Source organism: Coenobita brevimanus, chromosome 80 (genome assembly GCF_032717465.1).
Source record: "Coenobita brevimanus isolate Jiangsu-jjx chromosome 80, ASM3271746v2, whole genome shotgun sequence".
Taxonomy (NCBI): domain Eukaryota; kingdom Metazoa; phylum Arthropoda; class Malacostraca; order Decapoda; family Coenobitidae; genus Coenobita; species Coenobita brevimanus.
The window spans coordinates 32496592-32516975 of record NC_137033.1 but is presented as its reverse complement, the minus strand read 5'-3'; the positions used below and the strand labels follow the sequence as shown (position 1 = coordinate 32516975).

At 44.8% G+C, this 20384-nt stretch overlaps 1 protein-coding gene across 1 annotated transcript; it reads right to left on the bottom strand.

Annotated features, from left to right (window-relative positions):
- Positions 1-1058: 1058 nt before the first annotated feature.
- LOC145409321 (uncharacterized) lies at positions 1059-15476 on the bottom strand. Its single transcript, XM_080279793.1, has 4 exons — positions 15391-15476; positions 14435-14498; positions 1938-2146; positions 1059-1587 (listed from the first exon to the last, which is right to left on the bottom strand). Exons 1-4 carry the CDS (start codon positions 15474-15476, stop codon positions 1059-1061), a joined length of 888 nt encoding a protein of 295 aa, XP_080135919.1.
- Between the last annotated feature and the right edge of the window lie 4908 nt (positions 15477-20384).

Genomic DNA, 20384 nt, shown 5'->3' with positions numbered 1-20384 from the left:
GTAATATAATGAAAATCGGGAACGTACTTCTAAAGTTATACCTGCACTTTTTATGCCTGCAGCCTCGATGAGAATCCATAGTTACATTTCTAGGTATTGAGAAATTGCAGCAGCCGTCAATGTAACCAGTTCATTTGGCTTAGGGATGGATACCTTAAAAACCGAAGTCTGAATGGATAGCCTGTTCCTGAATGTATGGACACAAAACCAGAGTGAAATACCACAGTAATACAAGATATGAATATTCTTTGAACATTATGGGTAACTGTCATTTCGGATTTCGGTGCTACGGTGTACAGCCTCCACACTTAGGCTTATTATGATCTAAACTGCATAAGCCTATATATATTCTTGGCATTAGAAAAAATTGTATTTTTGAATGACGACACTTATATACGCTTTACTTAGATAAAGATTTGTCATAAGTTGATTCTTATAGCCTGTAGTTCATTATTCATTGTAAGGTTAAATATGCTATGTCCTATTCATCAGAATTTTTTAATAATTCAGTTTTCTAACCGACAGAATCCTTCCGACTCCCACATAATTTTCAATAATGTAAATATTCCCACTTCCTGTAGTACTGACATTCTCGGTGTGACACTAAATACTAACCTAAGCTGGACACTCTATGTTAGATCCATTGCCAAAGAAGCCTTTAAAAAAACTGGACCTCCTATACAGTCCGAGAAATTTTCACTGATGAGGAGTTGGCCATAAAGTTATCTTTTTAACTTGGCCTACTGATTTGTGCATGTAGATGTGGTGACCAAATAAAGTATAGAAACACTGAGTACAGTGACACAAAAACAACTTATTGTATCATTCAGCTACATGGACAATGTAAATTTCAGATATAATGCATGAATCTTTTTTTTTTTTTTTTTTAAATGTAAGAAGGAACCAAAGGCTAGGAGCCCGGAAACAATTCCTTCCAAGAAAAAAAACAAAAACAATACAAAAGTGAGGGTGAGACTTTACTCCAAGTTGGCTGCATGCACTCTCATTTCTGCTTTGATATGGTTGTGGAGAAAAAAAAAAAAAAAAAAAGCATCATGTCACTTCAACTGCTGGAATCTTTGTTCCATGGATGAAATTGCTCTATCAGGGATGAGATTGAAACATCCAATTCTGAAACTTTCTCGTGGACTTTGAACTGGCTCATCTTGAGCTTCAAACTGAAATGTTCGTTTCTTTCTAAGAATTCTGTTCACTTTAAAGGCAGGTTCCATGTCCATATCACTGGCTATCTCCTTTGCATCTGCAAAAGCATTGTCAAATCCATCAGTTCTGTATTTTTGCAGCCATGCAATAGTTCTCTCCATGCTTTTGATTGCAACAGAAAGTTCAACTGCCTCACCTTGTAGCTGTTTACTGACCTGATTGACCTGAAAGAGGATAGCATACCCAAATACTATGGAAACAATGAACTTGAAATTTTGAAGCTCACTGCATAGTGACATAGCCTCACTGCGAGCTCTGGGGTCATTTGTTTCCTCAGCAATATCCACTAAGGCACCGTAAAACTGAACAATTTGGTACCTCACAGCTTTGACACTGTCAATACGACATTCCCATCGGGTTTCACTGAGAGGTTTCATAGTCAAGTCCTTAACATGTCTTGTGAAAATTGCCCATCTCTGAGTTGAAGCAGAATACAAGACATACAGCCTTTGAAGGATACCAAAGGAGGTCATTCCCTCTGGTCACGTCTTGGCAATATCCCTCAGTAACAAATTGTAACTGTGACATGCACAGGGTGAAAAGAAAGCTCTTGGGTTCATTTCCAAAAGACGAACATGAACACCAGACTTATTGCCTCTCATGTTAGCACCATTATCATAGCCTTGGCCCCTGATATCTTGTAAATTTAAACCCAGTGTCACTAACTTGTCAAGAAGAATATCCAGGAGACTCTTTCCTGTACTTTCCTTCACCTCAATGATTCAATAAAATGCTCATATATTCCAACAGGAACAGTGGAGCCATCAGACACATATCTAATTGTCAGAGACAACTGCTCATTATGACTAACATCTGGAGTACAATCAAGTATAACAGCAAAGTATTTTGAGGCCTTTATACGGTCAATAATGGTCTTCTGGACTTTGCTACCCATCAGCTGAATCAACTCATTCTGGATACGCTTGCAAAGGTAATGGTCATGGATCTCTTCATCCTTGATTTGTCACAGGTGTTCTTGCATGACAAGATCAAACTTGGCAATCAGTTGGACTAGGCCAAGAAAATTACCGTTTTTAGGTTCAAAGAGTTTATCAACAGATCACCGGAAGCCATGTTATATTCTGAGAGAAACTGAACAATAGCAAGGAGGCGCTGAAAAACATTTTGCCACAGCAGCTTTTCATCATTGATTCGCTGCTGATGAATTGAATCCAAAGAGCAACCCTTCTTTAGTCTTTGCTCAGCCTCAAACCATTGAACACTTGCCTGCAACTAAACGCACACTAGCATTATACCAGTCATGAAACCCATCAGAGGACAGTGCGGCATTAACACTGGAAAAAAGCTTACAACAAAAACAAAATATCTGATTTTTTCTAACTGAATACACCAGCCATTTTCATTGCATCACCTCCCCATTTGATAATTTGCGCTGTAGGTAGGAATTTTAAAATTTCCTGTCTGCTGCATCTTTGGGGAATTCATGGTTCAGACCTAACTTATGTGGACCCTTTGTGACCAGAAAATCTCGCTGAGGTGTGGAAAGAATTTTTGGCCAAGAGGAACGATCCTCATAATTTTCAATAAAGCTAACATCAAGGCTGCTGTCTTTCCTCTTGAGTTCTGATGTATGCTGCTGAGGCAAGCTGGATGATGATGTAGCTTGTTCAGCAATTTGCACGGAAGGAGCTGCAGGAAGATTGGGCAGATCTTGGACCTCCATGGAACTGACTGACTCACAATCTAACTCTTCGGTCTCAGTGTCAATCTTTTTAATAATAAATTTCTCCATTGCTCCACTGAGACGTTTGACTTCATTTTCTTTTGCGGCCTTTATCTTCCTCTTTTCACTGCCACTCAGGTATGTTCTGGTGTCAACATTTCCATATGAAGTTGTAGTATCACACATTGTACATAATAATTTTTAAAGCTGTTTAGTCATAATTAACAGTGTGTAATGAAGTGTGAATGATGAACAACCAAATATCATTTCGCCGTTAGCTGTGGTATAGAAGAAGGTGGATGGCAGACCACAAGTGTCACCCTGTTTCAATTATAAAATGAAGGTTAGGAGAAGTGAAAGATATCTGAATAGTGCGTAAGTGTAAAGTCCTGGGGAACCATTTATTATGTTGGTATATGTGAATGTACTTAATACCATTTTATAGAGGTGTATAATGTGCTAGTAGAGTTGTCATTTATCTCTACTTTTTGCATAAGCCCAGAGTATATGTAAATGTTCGGCACCTCACTTTTTAGCTGACCTCAGCACCGCGCCCTAGTCGGCTCGGTGAGCGTACAGCGTCAGAAGCCGTTTTATAGTTATAAAGGGAGGTGGTATCGCTCTTACATATCTCTCGGGTCGCAGTTATATTATTCTGTACCCAATAAAGAGAGATTTAATCTGCTCATTTCTGTCACCTTACGCTACCACTTAATAACAGACCAGCTTCCACCTTCTCGTGGCAGAGGACCTTTGGTGGGAAGTGTCGGGCGTGACGGCGAGTAGCTGACGTGTACTACAGACAGTGTCGTCGATCTCCAACACGGTGGTCTAGTTATACTAAACAGCAGAATACTTAATCTGTAGTCAACTGCTACTCCATAACGGCTACATTAAATTGGTGGCCAGCAGTGCGACGATACATTTTATTGGTGCTAGCAGTGGCATGATATTTAGTGCTAGCCGTGTACCAATACATTAAATTGGTGCTCAGTGCTGGGATACGATACGTGCTAAAGGGATTTATGCTGTGAACCAGTAACCCTTGCAATCGCTCGTTCCTGAAGGTGAAACAGAAAATCTTACTCTACTGTTGTAAGGGGACTAATTACCAGTGAGTTAAGTGGAGCAGATAAACTGGAGTGGTGCATATTAATTCCTCCCATTATTCTGCCAGTGCGAGATTCCTATCTTAAGCACAAACTGGCAGTTATCTCGCCCTGTGGTGTGCGAGATATCTCCATTTTCAAACGCAAACTGGCAAGAATCTCGCTCTCGTGTGTGAGAGGTGAGATAAGGAGAGTTCAAGCCAGTGCGGTGAGGAGTGGGTCAACTAGCGACTTCTAGCAACTCCAGAGGCGCGGACGGCCGAAGCGAGCCGAGGGGGAGCCGAGAGCGGCCGAGAGGTGCCACGATTGTGTGTGGTGCGTCTGTGGCATCTGCCTGGCGTGGTACGGGGCGAACCAGTCGCTTGCTAACTCCCACAGCGAGCGGGCTGCTGCGTATGGTTGGAGGAGTCTGGTGGAGTGTGGAACGTGGAATGTGGAACATCATCCTGGACTTTCATATCTAGGTAGTGTCCATGCATTAGTAATCCACACACACACACACACACACTTGAATCAACACACGTTAGTTAGTTAATGTGTGGAAATAAAGGTTTCTCAGAATTCCCTTGGAATAAATGTACTTTCTGTATTTTATATGTGTCCCGTTCTGTCACTTACCATAACTATCCTTTTTTTATGTCAGTTTATCTTCCTGTAACTGGGAGGGGAATATTACTGACAGGGTTAGATGGATACAGTGAAGTGGGGACGTAGAATTAGGGAAATAGAGATAAGCCAATCCCACTAGACTCAGAATTTTATGAGTGGGTTGATACATCAAATAAAAGTGCTCAGACATATTAAATGAGTGAAGGACATATTGAGGATCAAGGTGATGAGGATATTTCTGAAGGACAGGATGAGGATTTGAACGTTTTACATTTGCGTTCTGGTCATACTTATTCAACAGTCCCAGAGCAATCAGTTAGATCCAAAATGGCCACTAGTCTTGCTAATGAGGGTAATCCTAGTTAGGAGACTGTGGAAGTTGAGACTACAACAGTACCTTTGGTCACTCAGGATATGCAAAATCCAGTCATTAGTGATAGTACTACAACCACTCACATACCTGTGTATACTTCAGATGTTTTCAGTACACCACAAGGTTTTGGACAGAATTTATTTTCTGTTCCTTATTCAAATGCATGGGGTAAAAACACAGATGGTATTGGCATGCGAACCCAGAATCCTAATCAATGGGGCATGAATACTAATATTGGCATGCAAACCCAGGGCCCTTATCCAAATAGCTGGGGCATGACTAACAATATGGGCGTGCAAGGTCAGACTAACCCTCCTCCTTTGTGGCAGATACTTGTACCTAATCTGGCTACTGATATAGTACAGCAGCATCCTAACTGTACTGAAAGTCAGGCTTTGGCAAAGGCAGGCTTTGGCAAAGGCAGGCATATGCTATGCAGAAGCTAGCAAAGCTTTGCAAACTTCGGGCTGGAGAGATACAGCTACTAGTTCTCCACAGCAAAGGACCAAGGCTGTTAAGCCAGAGGTGAAAAGATGGTGTGTCATACATGGGCATTGTCCTCATGAAACAGACTGTTGCCCCTTTGTCATTGAAAAGAGGAAGAAACTAGGGAACCCAGCTAGTTCGGGGGAAGTTCAGTGCCGCGCGCAAAAGTAACTAAAATAGTACAATCCACCGATGCGTGTGTGGCAGCTATTACTAAGGTGGACTTATTATCTATTCCTTGGATCATAGGGAAAGGTCAAGTGTCCCTGATTGTAGATACAGGGGCATGTACAAACATTATTTCTAGTAAAGCGTTGGAAAGACTTAAAAGTGAAATGCCTCTAACAAACTGGACATTATCACCACCTGATGTAATGTTGACAGGTGTGACAGGGAGTAGAATGAAGATTGTAAGCCAGGTGCCGTTGACATTGAGGGCAGATAAACGATCCCCTGTGTTACGTGCTACGTTTTATGTGGTTGAGGATTTTCCTCTGCCAGCTGATGGGCTGTTAGGCTTTGAAACCATGGAGGAGTATGATATAGTAATACACCCTCAAAGACATTCCATTTCCTTTAATGGGAAAGAGTTTGTAGGCCTTAATCCCTCAGCGACACGAACTGGAACTGGCATCCAATCAGGAGCCGTCCAACCAGTTGTGACCCCGACAAGTGAAGCGTCAAGGGAGTCCCTGGATGCACACGAAATGGAGGGTATGGACTGGAAGAAAGTCAGGGCTATAGTGAGTGGTAATCACCACTTACCCAGTCAAACTGTCTGTAAAATTCCTGTCCGAGTACCTGACGAGTCGGTGGGAACTGATGTAGCATGCTTAACTGAGACTGTAAAACATAAGGCATTGTCGCTGGAATCGACTCTGACTAGCGTTGGCCAAGACCAGAAGACGCCCCTCTTCATCGCAAATATGAGTGGTGGCACAGTTAAGCTCAGAGATGGTTGTTATATAGGTGACTTGATGTGCTATGGTGCCCCCATAAAGGAAGTCGACGATGTGCCGGTGATCTCTCCTGTAGTTACATCTCAAGCAAGGACTCAGTCGGAACCCGTACGTCTGGCTAAGGAAAAACAGCTGGAGCAATATGTGAAGGTCACGGATAATGTAGACCATAAAACACGACTCCTAGCTCTCCTTAGAGAATTTTCCGACGTAGTAGCACTTTCAGGAGAAGCGCTGGGTAGGACAGATAGGGTGAAGCATCATATTGGTTTGTGCCCTGGTACAAATCCAGTTTATGTGCCTGCTTACCATCTACCGCAGCAGCCAAAGGGAAGCAGTGGATGAGGAAGTTGAAAGGATGCTTCGTGATGAAGTTATCCAGCCTTCCTCCTCGCCTTGGAATGCACCACTCTTTCTAGTGCCTAAGAAGGACGGTGGTGTGAGGCCTGGTGGATTTTCGACAAGTGAACAAGGTAACAGTACCGGATTGTTACCCGATTCCGCATCTGCGAGACTTACTTCAATCATTAGGTACGGGAAATACGTGTTTACTTGTCTGGATCTAGCGTCAGGGTATTGGCAGGTGGAGCTGACCGAAGAGTCGCGTCCCATTACTGCTTTTAGCACTCACCGTGGGCACTTTGAATTTCTCCAGATGCCTTTTGGACTGAGTAATGCTCCTTTAACATTTCAGCGGATGATAAACCAAATGTTTGGCGAGATGTTAGAGCAAGACGTCTTAGCGTATCTAGATGACCTAATCATCGTGAGTAACAATGTTAACAGTCATTTTAACAAGTTAAAACGAGTGATGGAAACCTTGAGATCCGCAGGTCTGAAAATTAAGCTGTCTAGGTGTGAATTTCTGAAATCCAGTATTAGATTTTTAGGACACCTAGTTGATGGTAATGGCATCAAGACTGTGCCAGACAAGGTAAGGCCAATGTTAAATTTTCCTACACCACAGAACAAGGATCAGATAAGATCGTTCCTAGGCCTCACTGGCTTTTATAGGAGTTTTGTCCACAGGTATGCCATCATAGCATCACCTTTAACAACGCTACTTAAGAAGGACGCTGCATGGAAATGGGGACCCTCGGAAGAGAAAAGCTTCAACGAGCTCAAACAAGCCATGTCAGAAACACCCGTATTAGCGTTTCCTGATTATACTCAACCTTTCTATCTGTGCACGGACGCCTCAGGTCTGGGTCTGGGAGCGGTGTTACAGCAGAAGGATGAGCAAGGAAAGACACATACCATAGCGTATGCTAGTAGGGCACTAAGACCCCCAGAGAAGAACTATTCGACGACACATTTGGAGACATTAGCAGTCGTGTGGGCGTTAGGACATTTCCGGGATATTATCTTTGGCTACCGGATAATTGTTTTAACTGACCATGCACCCATATGCGACTTGTTTAAAGGAAAAAACTTGCACGGTAAGGTTGCGCGTTGGTTTGGCAAGGTAATGGAGTTTCATCCAGAGGTCAGATATTTACCAGGCCGTCAAAATGTCGTAGCCGACGCATTGAGTAGAAACATTGCTGCTACCATAGCCAAGGATGTTGCTCTTGCTGAGTATTCCTCAGACACGGTAAAAGCGGAACAACGTAATGATGCGATGTGGTCTCAAGTCATCTATGCCTTGGAGTCTGGCGACGAGACTTGTCTACCTGAACTCCCAGTACCAATGACTCACTTCCATCTTCAACAGGGTCTTTTGTATAAGCAACCCCCAGAGAAGGACACTGCATATCAGTTGGTTGTTCCTGCTACCTTACAGCAAGCCGTGCTACAGTTAGTTCATGACGTACCTCAAGCGGGTCATCCCGGTCGCGATAGATGCATACGTGAGGCGGGAAAGAAATACTATTGGCCGACCATGAGGAAGGACATAGAAGCCCACGTCAGTCAATGTGTCAAATGCGCGGAAGGAACAACGGGACTTCCGACTCCCATCTTAGAGTATCCTCTACCGGAAAAACCCTGGGATACAGTCTCCATTGATCTCTTAGCGTTGCCGAGAAGCCGTCAAGGTTCAAGTTATGTACTGGTGGCAGTGGACCATTTCTCACGATTCACTGTTTTAGCACCTTTACAGACGAAAACTTCAGAGGAGGTGGCGCACGCCTTTGTGACTTCAGTGATTTGTCCATACTCTACACCTAAGGTATTGCTCAGCGATAATGGCAGTGAATTTCGTAACCAGGTGTTACAAGAAATCTGTCATATGTATGGAGTAAAGCAAGTTTTTGTAACGCCTTACAGTCCTAAGAGCAATGGCCTGGTGGAGAGAACAAACAGGAAGATACTGGAAGTCTTGAGACCAGTAATAACCTCAAATCAGGAGGATAACTGGGAAGACTGGTTACCACATGTAGCGGCGACCATCAACTCCTCAGAAAATTCATCAACTAGGAAGTCTCCTCATTATATCCTTTATGGAGAAGAGAAAGTGTTACCCAACGATTTGTTGGCTGGACCTCCTACTCCAGTATACAACGAAGAAGACTACGCAAAGGTACAGTTGTTGAAATTCCAACGTATACACAGTGAAGTACGGAAAAGATTAAAAGCCTCAAGAGCGGAGATGATGGCGAAACAACACAAAGGTAGTCAAGAAAAGACGTTACAGGCAGGCCAGAAGGTCATGATCCACAACCCTGAGAGAATTTCCAAGCTCAGACCTAAGTTCCGCGGACCATATACCGTTGTGGAACGAGTACGTGGAAATACTTATAGAATAAAGGATGAAGCTAATGGAACTCAGGAGGCAGTACATACTGATAGGATCAAACTAGTAAATCAAGAGCTAGGCCTATCGTCTGATGTGTTGTCCCCTCTGTCTTCGTTGCAGTCTATGTCGTCGTCCGTACCTGTCCCTAACCAAGAGTATCGCAGTATCGCAGCAGGCTACGATCCCACAACAAGAGTGATTGAGTATCTTCTCTTGCAGAAAAAAATGTGGCTGTGGCTCATACTCCTCGTGCGTTGCTTGGGGTGGACCTATGGAAAGACGTCGGACACGGACACGACTGCGTTAATGCCAGGAGCACTGAAGAGCCCACTTGGAGAAGTCGTAGTAGTGGAAGATGCAGTATGCGTCTACTCTCCAATGGAAGGCTATCTCCAAACGCCAGATATTGTCAAGGAGGTCTCCAAGGGCTTGTCGAATCTCAGACAACAACTATTGGAAGTGGGAAAGATGTTTAATCGAAACCCACGATTGACGAACTCTGACACTGAAGCTTTGGAACAAACCTTGCATGGAATTGTTGAGCTTCAGACTAGGCATATAGACAGGCTCACCGACAGGCTCACTAACTTGCATGTAGCTTTACCTAACGTACACTCTGATCTTTCCAAGCACGTCCATGCACGTCCTAAGAGAGGACTTGTGGATTTTCTAGGAATCCTGTCTCAACAACTCTTTGGTACGGCATTAGATAAGGATGTAGTGCAATTGGGTAGACAGATGCATGACTTGACACTGGCCGCTAAAGCCAATAAGAGATTAATCATGCATGTGTATAAACAGTTAGATGAGTTCACTAACAAAGCTAACGAGATAATTAGGACTACCAACCATCTAGTAGAGCTTGTGAACAACATCCAAATTAACCTACCAACCCTAGCTAACTTGGTGTTATTCGCTGAGTACTTACATGCTCTCGACGAGTCAACCACTGCTTTGGAGAAGCATGCAACCAATATGGTGGACGGCTTAATCGATGCAAGTTTGAACAGGGTTAATGCTTTATTGCTGCCTACTAATATACTAACAAATGCACTTGATATAGCAATGTGGAAGCATGGACTTATGCCACTCTTTGATCTGAGTCAACTGGAATATTATTACCTATTGTTAGAGGCCCAGTTGACCCATGAAGGCATCCTGATAGTGGTACCTATGAGGAGTGCTGTAACATACCAGGCATGGCGGTTCATTTCCTTCCCTTTTGCTACTGCTAATAATACACTTGTTGTTATTGAAGAAGGTCCAGAGGTGCTAGTTGTCTCAGATGACAAGAAATATGTAGCAGAAACGACTGTGGATGAATTTGAGAAGAGTAAGGCCTCATTTCTTGATCTCCATGTATGTCCTGCTTTCCATTTTGTCTTCGTACCATTAAAGGTAGAGGAGTGTAAGAGGGCCTTGTTGGACACAAATACTTCCTCTGCTCTGCAACGTTGCACCTTCCAACCCATCCAGTTGAAGTCAGTTTTCCATGCTCATATTCATGCGAAACAGTACTTTTACTTTCCTGAGACAGAGGATGTAACTGTGATTTGTGCCTCACAGAATCAATTCCTTACAGTAAAGGGGTACTATATTGCACCTGATTTTTGTGAGTTACACAGTAAAGAAATAGCAGTTCTGCCTAGCAAGCATCATCTAGCTTTGTCAGTGAACTTCTCATCCCAGTTACGACCCTTTTTACCTTCATTCAATGTTACTTCCTTGAATGTGAACAGGCTGTCTCATGTAGTAAAGGAGCTTACCTTCCTCTCCCACCTGAACAGGACTGATTTAGAGCCTTATGTACTGTCCTATCTTCCTTCATACCTTTCTCCTTCCTTTTTTGGTCCTGGCGTTGGTCTTCTACTTATTGTGGTCTTGTCCTGTGTTTGTGGTTTAGGCTACTATTTAAGGCGCCAATTAGGGAACCCACTGAGACCACGTGTCCATACTCGCGGATTGCAAGTCCATGTTCCTGAATAGTTAGCTACTCTACACTCTGGTTAGGCTACACGGTAGTTAGGACAACAATGTCGACGAGGACGTCAATGGTGTGGCCGAGCAATGTTCTGGTGTCAACATCTTTTTCCATATGAAGTTGTAGTATCACACATTGTACATAATAATTTTTAAAGCTGTTTAGTCATAATTAACAGTGTGTAATGAAGTGTGAATGATGAACAACCAAATATCATTTCGCTGTTAGCTGTGGTATAGAAGAAGGTGGATGGCAGACCACAAGTGTCACCCTGTTTCAATTATAAAATGAAGGTTAGGAGAAGTGAAAGATATCTGAATAGTGCGCAAGTGTAAAGTCCTGGGGAACCATTTATTATGTTGGTATATGTGAATGTACTTAATACCATTTTATTGAGGTGTATAATGTGCTAGTAGAGTTGTCATTTATCTCTACTTTTTGCATAAGCCCAGAGTATATGTAAATGCTCGGCACCTCACTTTTTAGCTGACCTCAGCACCGCGCCCTAGTCGGCTCGGTGAGCGTACAGCGTCAGAAGCCATTTCATAATTATAAAGGGAGGTGGTATCGCTCTTACATATCTCTCGGGTCGCAGTTATATTACTCTGTACCCAATAAAGAGAGATTTAATCTGCTCATTTCTGTCACCTTACGCTACCACTTAATAACAGACCAGCTTCCACCTTCTCGTGGCAGAGGACCTTTGGTGGGAAGTGTCGGGCGTGACGGCGAGTAGCTGACGTGTACTACAGACAGTGTCGTCGATCTCCAACACGGTGGTCTAGTTATACTAAACAGCAGAACACTTAATCTGTAGTCAACTGCTACTCCATAACGGCTACATTAAATTGGTGGCCAGCAGTGCGACGATACATTTTATTGGTGCTAGCGGTGGCACGATATTTAGTGCTAGCCGTGTACCGATACAGGTAGATTCTGCCAATGTCATGCTTTCTTTTCGGTATCTTTTTGCAAGGGGGAGGGCTAAGGTTCATTAAACAATATTTAAATTTTTCAAAAAGATTTTCTTGACAAGTGTTAAAATAAGTGGTGTTCAACTCCTGCTGTTAGCAGAAGATGAAAGGATTTTCGGCCGGGGAATTTCTTAACCAAAACCACTAACAGTTGGTGTGCTACAGTCAGAGAAAACAACTGCTAAACATTGCTGTTATCAAATGGATCCAAAGACACAGTCGTCAACAAAAATACATAAAGGCCTGGGTCCTAAACTCCTACTCTTGGATGTCACAATACCCACAGTCTGCTCATGTAACTGCAGACTGAATACAGGCCTGATGCTTATAATACCAGTAGAAATTCATTTAATCATTTAAGGTAAATAATTCCAATAGAAATTTACAGACTATATTTGATGGAATCTTTTCATATGCCCGATCAGGATCTCACAAGAAAACTATGAAACCAAGGCCAAAAGCGGAAATCATTTGGCTCAAGGACTCAAGCAGTTAGCACTCTTTAATTCAGGAAAATGCATACAGCACAAATTTCACAGATTAGACCTCTGATAAACAACACTACCAAGACAAGCAGTCAAGCCAAGAAAAACCACACGCTTCTTGAAAACGTGTTGAAGAGATAAACATGAGGGGGAATGTGATAAATCTGCAGGGGTCACACATCTAACCTCGGGCAGAGCGGGGCCCTAAATGAGCACGATGAGAGAGGCGCATGGCTGGCCGCTGGTGCATACTACATGATGCTCAATCAGGGGCCCGCTCAGCTGCAGACATGTCAAGTGCGTTGTGGCAAGTTATGCTCCATCAGAGAACCACTCGTGAGGCGTGGGGCCCCTAAAAGCTAGTTTTTTTTTGGGGGGAGGGAGGGGGAGTGCGGAGACCCTAGAGGAGAGGGGCCCATTGCAGTTGCACGCTCGCCTCACCCTAGGGCCGGCCCTGCTAGTATGTCATCCTGTCTAACATCAGACAATTATTGTCAGCTGAGACAGTGAGTCATAGGAGCATGAGAGTGATAATACTGTTGCCATTAACATTTCCATGGTCAGTAAAATATAATATTCTCTTCCAGCTATGGCCAGTCGATTTTATTAAGCTTACAGTGAAGCATACTGTTATGCTGGGTGTTTTTAGTCCGACCACTCGTCCTAAAAACACCAGCGACTGAGCTGGGTCCTCTTTCTAGGCCGGAAGTAGAACACTCACAAAGGAGCAAGGCATAAAAACTCGGCAGTATACCTTAACACATCTATTGTCTTCATCCAAACTCCTTACAATACATAAACAAAGATACACTGAATATGGAAGGGACAAAGTGACAGTTATTACTATTGGTACAATGTGTCCACAAGCACAGTAATGATGTCGGGGCCAATATACAACCTCCTTTAATACACTTAGATATTACAGGTCACTAGGGCACAATATAGGTGTTAGAGTTAATGCACAATTGCCATTTAATACACTCGTCAGGGTACGCTACATATGGATGAAGTGAATCGCCAGGTTAATCAGTACTACCATACATATCACATAGGCACGATGTCTGTACCCGGGTCACAGCGCGCGGGAATGTCACTTAGCCGCAACGACACTGTTTACACATTCTGTCTCTATGGACTGTTCTTAGATAGTCTCGGGCCGCCACTGATGCATTTCCCTGGTTCCTTAGAGCTTAGGTATAGACACAGTACCTTGGGTCAGTTTGGATAGGAATCTTGGTATATTACTTTTGTCTCGCTGTTCACATTCACTGACCATTACCTTCTGGTGTATACTTTCTGTTTCAGTGTTCATATTCACTGACCGTCACTTTCTAGTGAATTGTTTCTGTCTTACTGGTCACATTCACCAACTGTCACGTTCACTAAGTCTATGACACGACTCGGGAGGTGGAAGGTGTCATCACTGGACTGCTTATGCCTGGGGTTAGTAGAGGTGGCACCCGGGAGTGGGAGGGGGCTCCCTCGGCAAAGCTCTCCTGTAGGAGGCACGGCACAGCTCTCGGAGGCGTCACCACCCGGGCGTGTTCCATAGACAGGGTGCAGGGAGGCCCTTCCGTCTGGGGGCCTCGACCTGATAAGTGGCCCTCGGGACTGGGGCTGAACAGCGTCAGGAGTCGAGCCTGCCGCTTCTTATTCCGGGCGGAGGGCCGACGGGGAATGGGACCTGAGTGGTCCCGCTTTGGGGTCTGCAGGCTGGCCCTGGGAGGCCTGGTGTTGTGGTTGCCTATAGGGTGGGGCGCTGTCAGGGGCTGGCTGAGGCACCTCTTCTGCAGGGCGTCCGTCAGGGACTGACGTCATCCAGGGACCGGTTGTAGGGCAGGAACCCGGCCTTCAAGGACAGGACCTCGCCACCACTCCTGGAACGGCAGCACCTCTGGGGAACCACACCTGGAGGGAGAGAGAAAAGGGGGTCCCACGCAGCTGAGAGGTAGTGAGCTGGCCGCGCAAGGGGCCTTCCCCTCCGGGAGAACCCTCAAGACTGCAGATGAAGGGCGTATGGTGGCCGTCCCTTCCCCAACACGTACGGTGGCCGTTGTTGTGGTTCCACAGTCTCTAAGGGCAGCAGCAGAAGGATGTACGGTGGCCGTTCCTTCCCCAGTATGTACGGTGGCCGTTACCGCAGAGCTGCTCCCAAAGGAGGAAGAGGCAGATAAGGAACGTACGGTGGCAGTTCCCTCCCCAGCACGTACGGTGACTGTTGCTGCGGGTCTGCGTGTCCAATGGGAAGTAGCTGAGGAACGTACGGTGGCCGTTCCCTCTCCGGTACGTACAGTGGCCATTACCATGGGGCTACTCCCATAGGAGGAAGAGGAGGAGGGACATACGGTGGCCGTTCCCTCCCCGACATGTATGGTGGCCGTTGTCGCGATTCCACTCCTGCCTTTGCCTGTCGGTGTGTGCTCAATAGCTAGCACACCAAGGCGATCTCCAGATGTGGCTGTAGCTGAGGACGTATGGTGGCCGTTCCCTCCCCAGTACATACAGTGGCCGTTACCATGGAGCTACAAGGGGAAGCAACTGAGGGACATACAGTGGCCATTCCCTCCCTGGTACTTATGGTGGCTGTTACCGCGGTGTTGCCTGGGACTGTATCTGGAGAAGTCTCACCCCAATCCTGGTGAGGGTTGCTCTGGCCGAGAAGTAGTGTCGCATTCATGCGACGTTGCAGCTGGGTCGGTTGAGGAGAAGAGGGACACAAGGTAGGGGCGCCCCGGTGCCCGTCTTGCTCTGGGCCAGTCCCACACTCACCTGGACCACCGTAGTGTGCTCCCGGGGTGGGGCTGGGGCTGCGGCTCCGTAGCGGGGTGGGGGGGTCCGGCGGCGGAGGCGCACATATTACATACAGCCTGACAGTGCTAATGTTGGTACCATTAATTCCCCCATGATCGGGACACCTCTAGGATTCTATTCCTGCAAACAACAAATTGTTTGATTTAGCTGAGAGTGAGTTATAGGAACCATACCATTGTCCATTATTCTCATGATTGCAACGACCATAAAATTTCACTAACACCAGATTATTTTATTCGGTCGAAGGTGAACTATGGGAGACTTAATATAAAGAGGATATTAGATGTTAAAAATGCTCTTATATGATGTTTCAAACTTCAATGATACTCGTTCACGATGTGGTGTCTGGCAACTCTCCAACCTACCATCATTTTCTTTTTATTATTATTATCGCCTGCCTTTAGAGGGCGGAGAGATAATATTTTATGTTCTTCCTGCCTGTGTGTGTGTGTGTGTGTGTGTGTGTGTGTGTGTGTGTGTGTGTGTGTCCCCATTATATCTCATGAACGGCTTGAACTATCAGCATGAAACCTTCAGGGTATTAAGATATGCCCAAAATCTTGGACGAGTTCGAAAATGGGCACTCGGAGTCAAGGTCAAGGTCACCAAAATGGCTGGCATAGGTCAACTAGTTTTTATCGCCTGCCTTTAGCACCATTATATCTCATATACCGCTTGAGTTATCAACATGAAACCTTCAGGGTATCAAGATATGACCTAAATTTTGGACTTGGCCAACAATTATTCTGGCGGGAGATTAGCATTCGGCTCCTGAAAGCTTTTCTTTCGTTTGTTCATGGGATTACATTTATTTTGTGAAATAGTAATACTATGCAGGTACCCTGGTGCTAAAGTAGTTTGATGCATCATTGCTGCAAGATTATTTTTTTGTTTTTTTAGTTATAATTAAATGATAGTAAAGTACTCATTTACGGCATACCATCTTTTTCACCCCCCAAAAATAGGAAAAATTTCTTGATTTAACTTCAGACATTATTTTGCATAAATATTCATTTATTAATTACCCTGAGAAATTTATGGCTAAGAAATTTAACATATTTCAATGATTTATAAAGACACACGTCTGACCTCTCACTACTGAATATCTAACATAGAGCTATTTTCCGCCCTTGTCGTCTCCACGCACGGAGGCAGAAAGAGGACGTATGAAAGAATAACATACACAAGGCTAAGCACTGCAAACCCTGATGGGAAGACACCTGAATTTCACTGTTTTCATACTATGATATATGTTCAGTCTTCGTGCATATGTAGTGACCAAAAAGGCTTGGGGATATAATAGGATATTTCTAATGTATACATCATATTTTCCCACTGAATGAGATTTTCTTTTTTTTAATACCCTTTTGCCGTCAGTCTTAACTACCCGCCTTTAATTTTTCTCTGTTGATAGTTACCTCAGGCAAAAGAGTAAGAAAAGGTCGGAACTGAAATACATAACTACACTGCTTAATTATCAGCGCATTTATGTACTGTAGATATGGTACGACACTGACTAACGATTTACTGGCTCGGCTACAGCTGACCGAATGGCCGTCACTGAAGAGCCATTGTGGGAAAAAGGTCATACGTTTAAACTAAAACATTTTTTTTTTTTAATTCACTGCATCATTCGTATATCCAGCATGTCATATTACTAGGTATACAGGGTGACACATATTGAATGCTCCTTTTCCATTCCACGAGTGATTGCTTGTGTGCTTAGGGGACGGCTCAATCAACGTTATCAATGTCTGTCCTACATCACTTGTATATTTCGTACCCCCACTGCAACACCCACGTCCACACCAGCAGACTGAGCCATCCCCGCCACATTCAAGACACTATATCAGGTGTTTCTAGTGGAGTGCTATTTACAGGCCATTCTGTATAAGTGACAAGAACGGCATGCTGACGATTAGGAACGATGACTACTTTTAGCACATGTGAGACTGACTATACATCTGGTGGACATTAATTTCAGCACGACGTGACTAATGTATTTGGAAACAGTGACAGCACTTGCAAGCACTATTGCTTATTGAATTTTATATCTTTCCTGGCATCCTGTATATGATAACACTGATTTCCTGTAGCAGAGAAGCCTAATCAGCTGAACCAGACCAGACATCTACAGGTTTTGTTAGGGCTAGTGAACCCCTAACTGCCAGCTGATGTGTATAGCCATTATGATTCAGGGCATGGAATGCCGCCAGCTGACAGCATATACCGCACTCACATTCCCACCACCCTTTGAACTTGCGACTATTTTCTATGATACCCACCGGGTAGGTAGGGCCCCCAGGTACCCTGCGGTTGCACAAATCAGTCTGTACACGGCAGTGGTAGTGTGACGAGCCATGTCTTCTTCCTTGTCATCATCAGATTCCCTTGCACTGCATGAAGGGCTGATCGCCTCATCAACCCCCGTGAAAGTTCTGCCCTTAGTGCCAGGGAAAGGGTTAAGTTATAGCGTAATTGGATGTGCCTTGGATGACACCGTGTCCTCACGGACACTAAGCGAGAGCAAGTCCTCAGATAAGAGGAAGAGCTACCGCATGAAGAGCAACCTCTCTCACCCTCTGACCCCTACCCGCTCTCTGACTCCAGAGAAGTCTCTGAAACTCCTTCAGGAAGAGGGAAGAGCCTATGAAAGTGATGAATTCGGCGAGGAGGAGGCGATTGATGACCCAGAACATAGGGAAGGTGACCGTGGAGCCGGAGGTTATCTGCAGAACAAACGTCAAAGAGCCATCTCTCCCACACTCTTGCCGCCTGCTCGCCGACGTCTCATCCTCCAGTGCTCCCCAACACCTCAGCCTAGCAATTCAAGGGCTGATTCTCCACAACTGGGCCCCTCGGGAGTGATATTTCCTACACGGGCCCCACGTGGAGATAAGCAGCACCAACCGTCACCCCAGACAAGTTCTGCGTCAGGTGAGTCATCACCCACCTACTCCCCTACCTCCCACACCTCTCCCTCTCCTTACCCCTCACTCCCTGCCCACAGGCGTGCACGAGTGATAAAGAAACGTTCTGAAACTGCCAGATGGCCGGCTCATTGTTATGTGGGTAGAGGTGATACCTTTGTATGGGAGGATGGTGCCAGCTTTGAGCTGTCTGTGCCGGCATTGGATGAGGAGGGAGCAGGTGTGCAGGAAGATGAGCTTCCCCCCAGGCCCTGGACTGTTAGCAGTTTGTTCAGGGCCATTTTCACGACTGCTATCATGCAATATCTGGTGGAAGAGATCAATTTCCACCAGGCCATGTGTGTGCAGCAGCAGGACACGGCTGCCAGTGGGAGCACACATATGCGTGAATAGATACCTGTGGAGGTGAGGGAGATTTTTGTGTGGCTAGCCATTACAATGGTGATGGCACATGTAAGAAAATATGTGCTCCATGGCTATTGCTCAGTTGATGAATCGTAGGCACACCTGTCTTCGGTAAGTATTGTATATGGACCATGACAGATACTTGGCCATCCTAAGGTTCCTTTGCTTCAACAGAAATTACGGGCCTGCACCAAACGACATGTTAAGGAAAATAAGACCAATCCTAACAGTGCTCAAGGAGTCATTTTCCAGGGTTTTTCATCTGTTCCAGAAAGTGGTTATTGACGAGTCGCTAGTGTTATTCAGGGGCAGGCTAGCATTAATTCAGTATGTGCCATCAAAGCATCACTGATTAGGCCTCAAATTCTTTGTGCTTTGCGACTGCAAAACTGGATATGCACTAGATGTGATAGTTTATTCGGCAACAGATGTTGATATACCTAGTGACGATCCTCACGGGTTCTCTGCATCGGTCGTGAAAGTGCTCATGGAAAGGCATTTCAACAGCCCCACATGCTGTATACCGATAATTATTACACTGCCCTGGCATTGACCAAGTATTTCCTTGATCATGGTACTGCGTCCTGTGGAACTGCTAGGGCCAACAGAAAGAATTTCCCTGTATTTCCGGCAAGTACTGAGAAAGGAGCCCTTCTGACCAAGAAATTGGCAACATGTTAGCCCTTCTCTGGCATGACATGAGACGGGTCAGCATGTTGTCAACGGTAGGCTACACAAGGGTGTGTTGGAGGAAACTGGAAAAAGAGACTACAGGACCAGGGAACCCGTGATAAAGCCAGATGCTGTTAATGATTATAATATCAACATGCGGCTGGTTGATAAATCGGACATGCAAATTGGTGAAATCGATTGCCTACGTACGTCCTGCAGGTGGTACAAGAAGGCGTTTTTACACCTTGATATCGCCGTGCGGAACAGTCACATACTGTTCAAGGAGCTCGTCGGGAAACCTCTCTCTCTATGAGAGTTTGCGAGTGAGCTGGCACGTGAACTCCTTGAGTAATATTCAACTGCTCAGGTGCCAGGTGCTAGGCGGGGGACAGTGGCTACAGCAAACAGGCTCAGTTGTGCTATTTCTGGCAGCACAAACTGGTGGAGATTGGCAGTACCACAGCAGGCCGTCAGGCCTACAGGTGGTGCCACGTCTGTCACACGACCAAACGTCATCCCCCAGAGAGAAAAGAGACCTCATAACAATGTACAAAATGCAAGGTCCCCCTATGCCCTAAATGTTTTTCCAAGTATCACTCCGAGCGTGAATACTGAGCAGGTGTGTGGGAAAGTGTAAATAATGTACAAGAATGCACAAGTTTGTGTGTTTTCATAATAAGTGAAATGTTGGATATTATAAGTGATTTATATTAAGTGTTATGATATAAGTGTTTTATAATAAGTTCTACAAGTGCAGTGCAAAAAGTGTTTTGCATATTGATAAAAAAATTATTGGAAATACCTTGAGTTAGCCTACCTGTTACCTGAAAGAAATCCATTTGTGAGCGGGCCAGAAAGAAAATTACCTGGTTGGCTGTAACACAATGATTTCACTTGATACTCAGGGAAAGTGTGCTGAATATGAGCATCAGTGTTTCCTGCCTT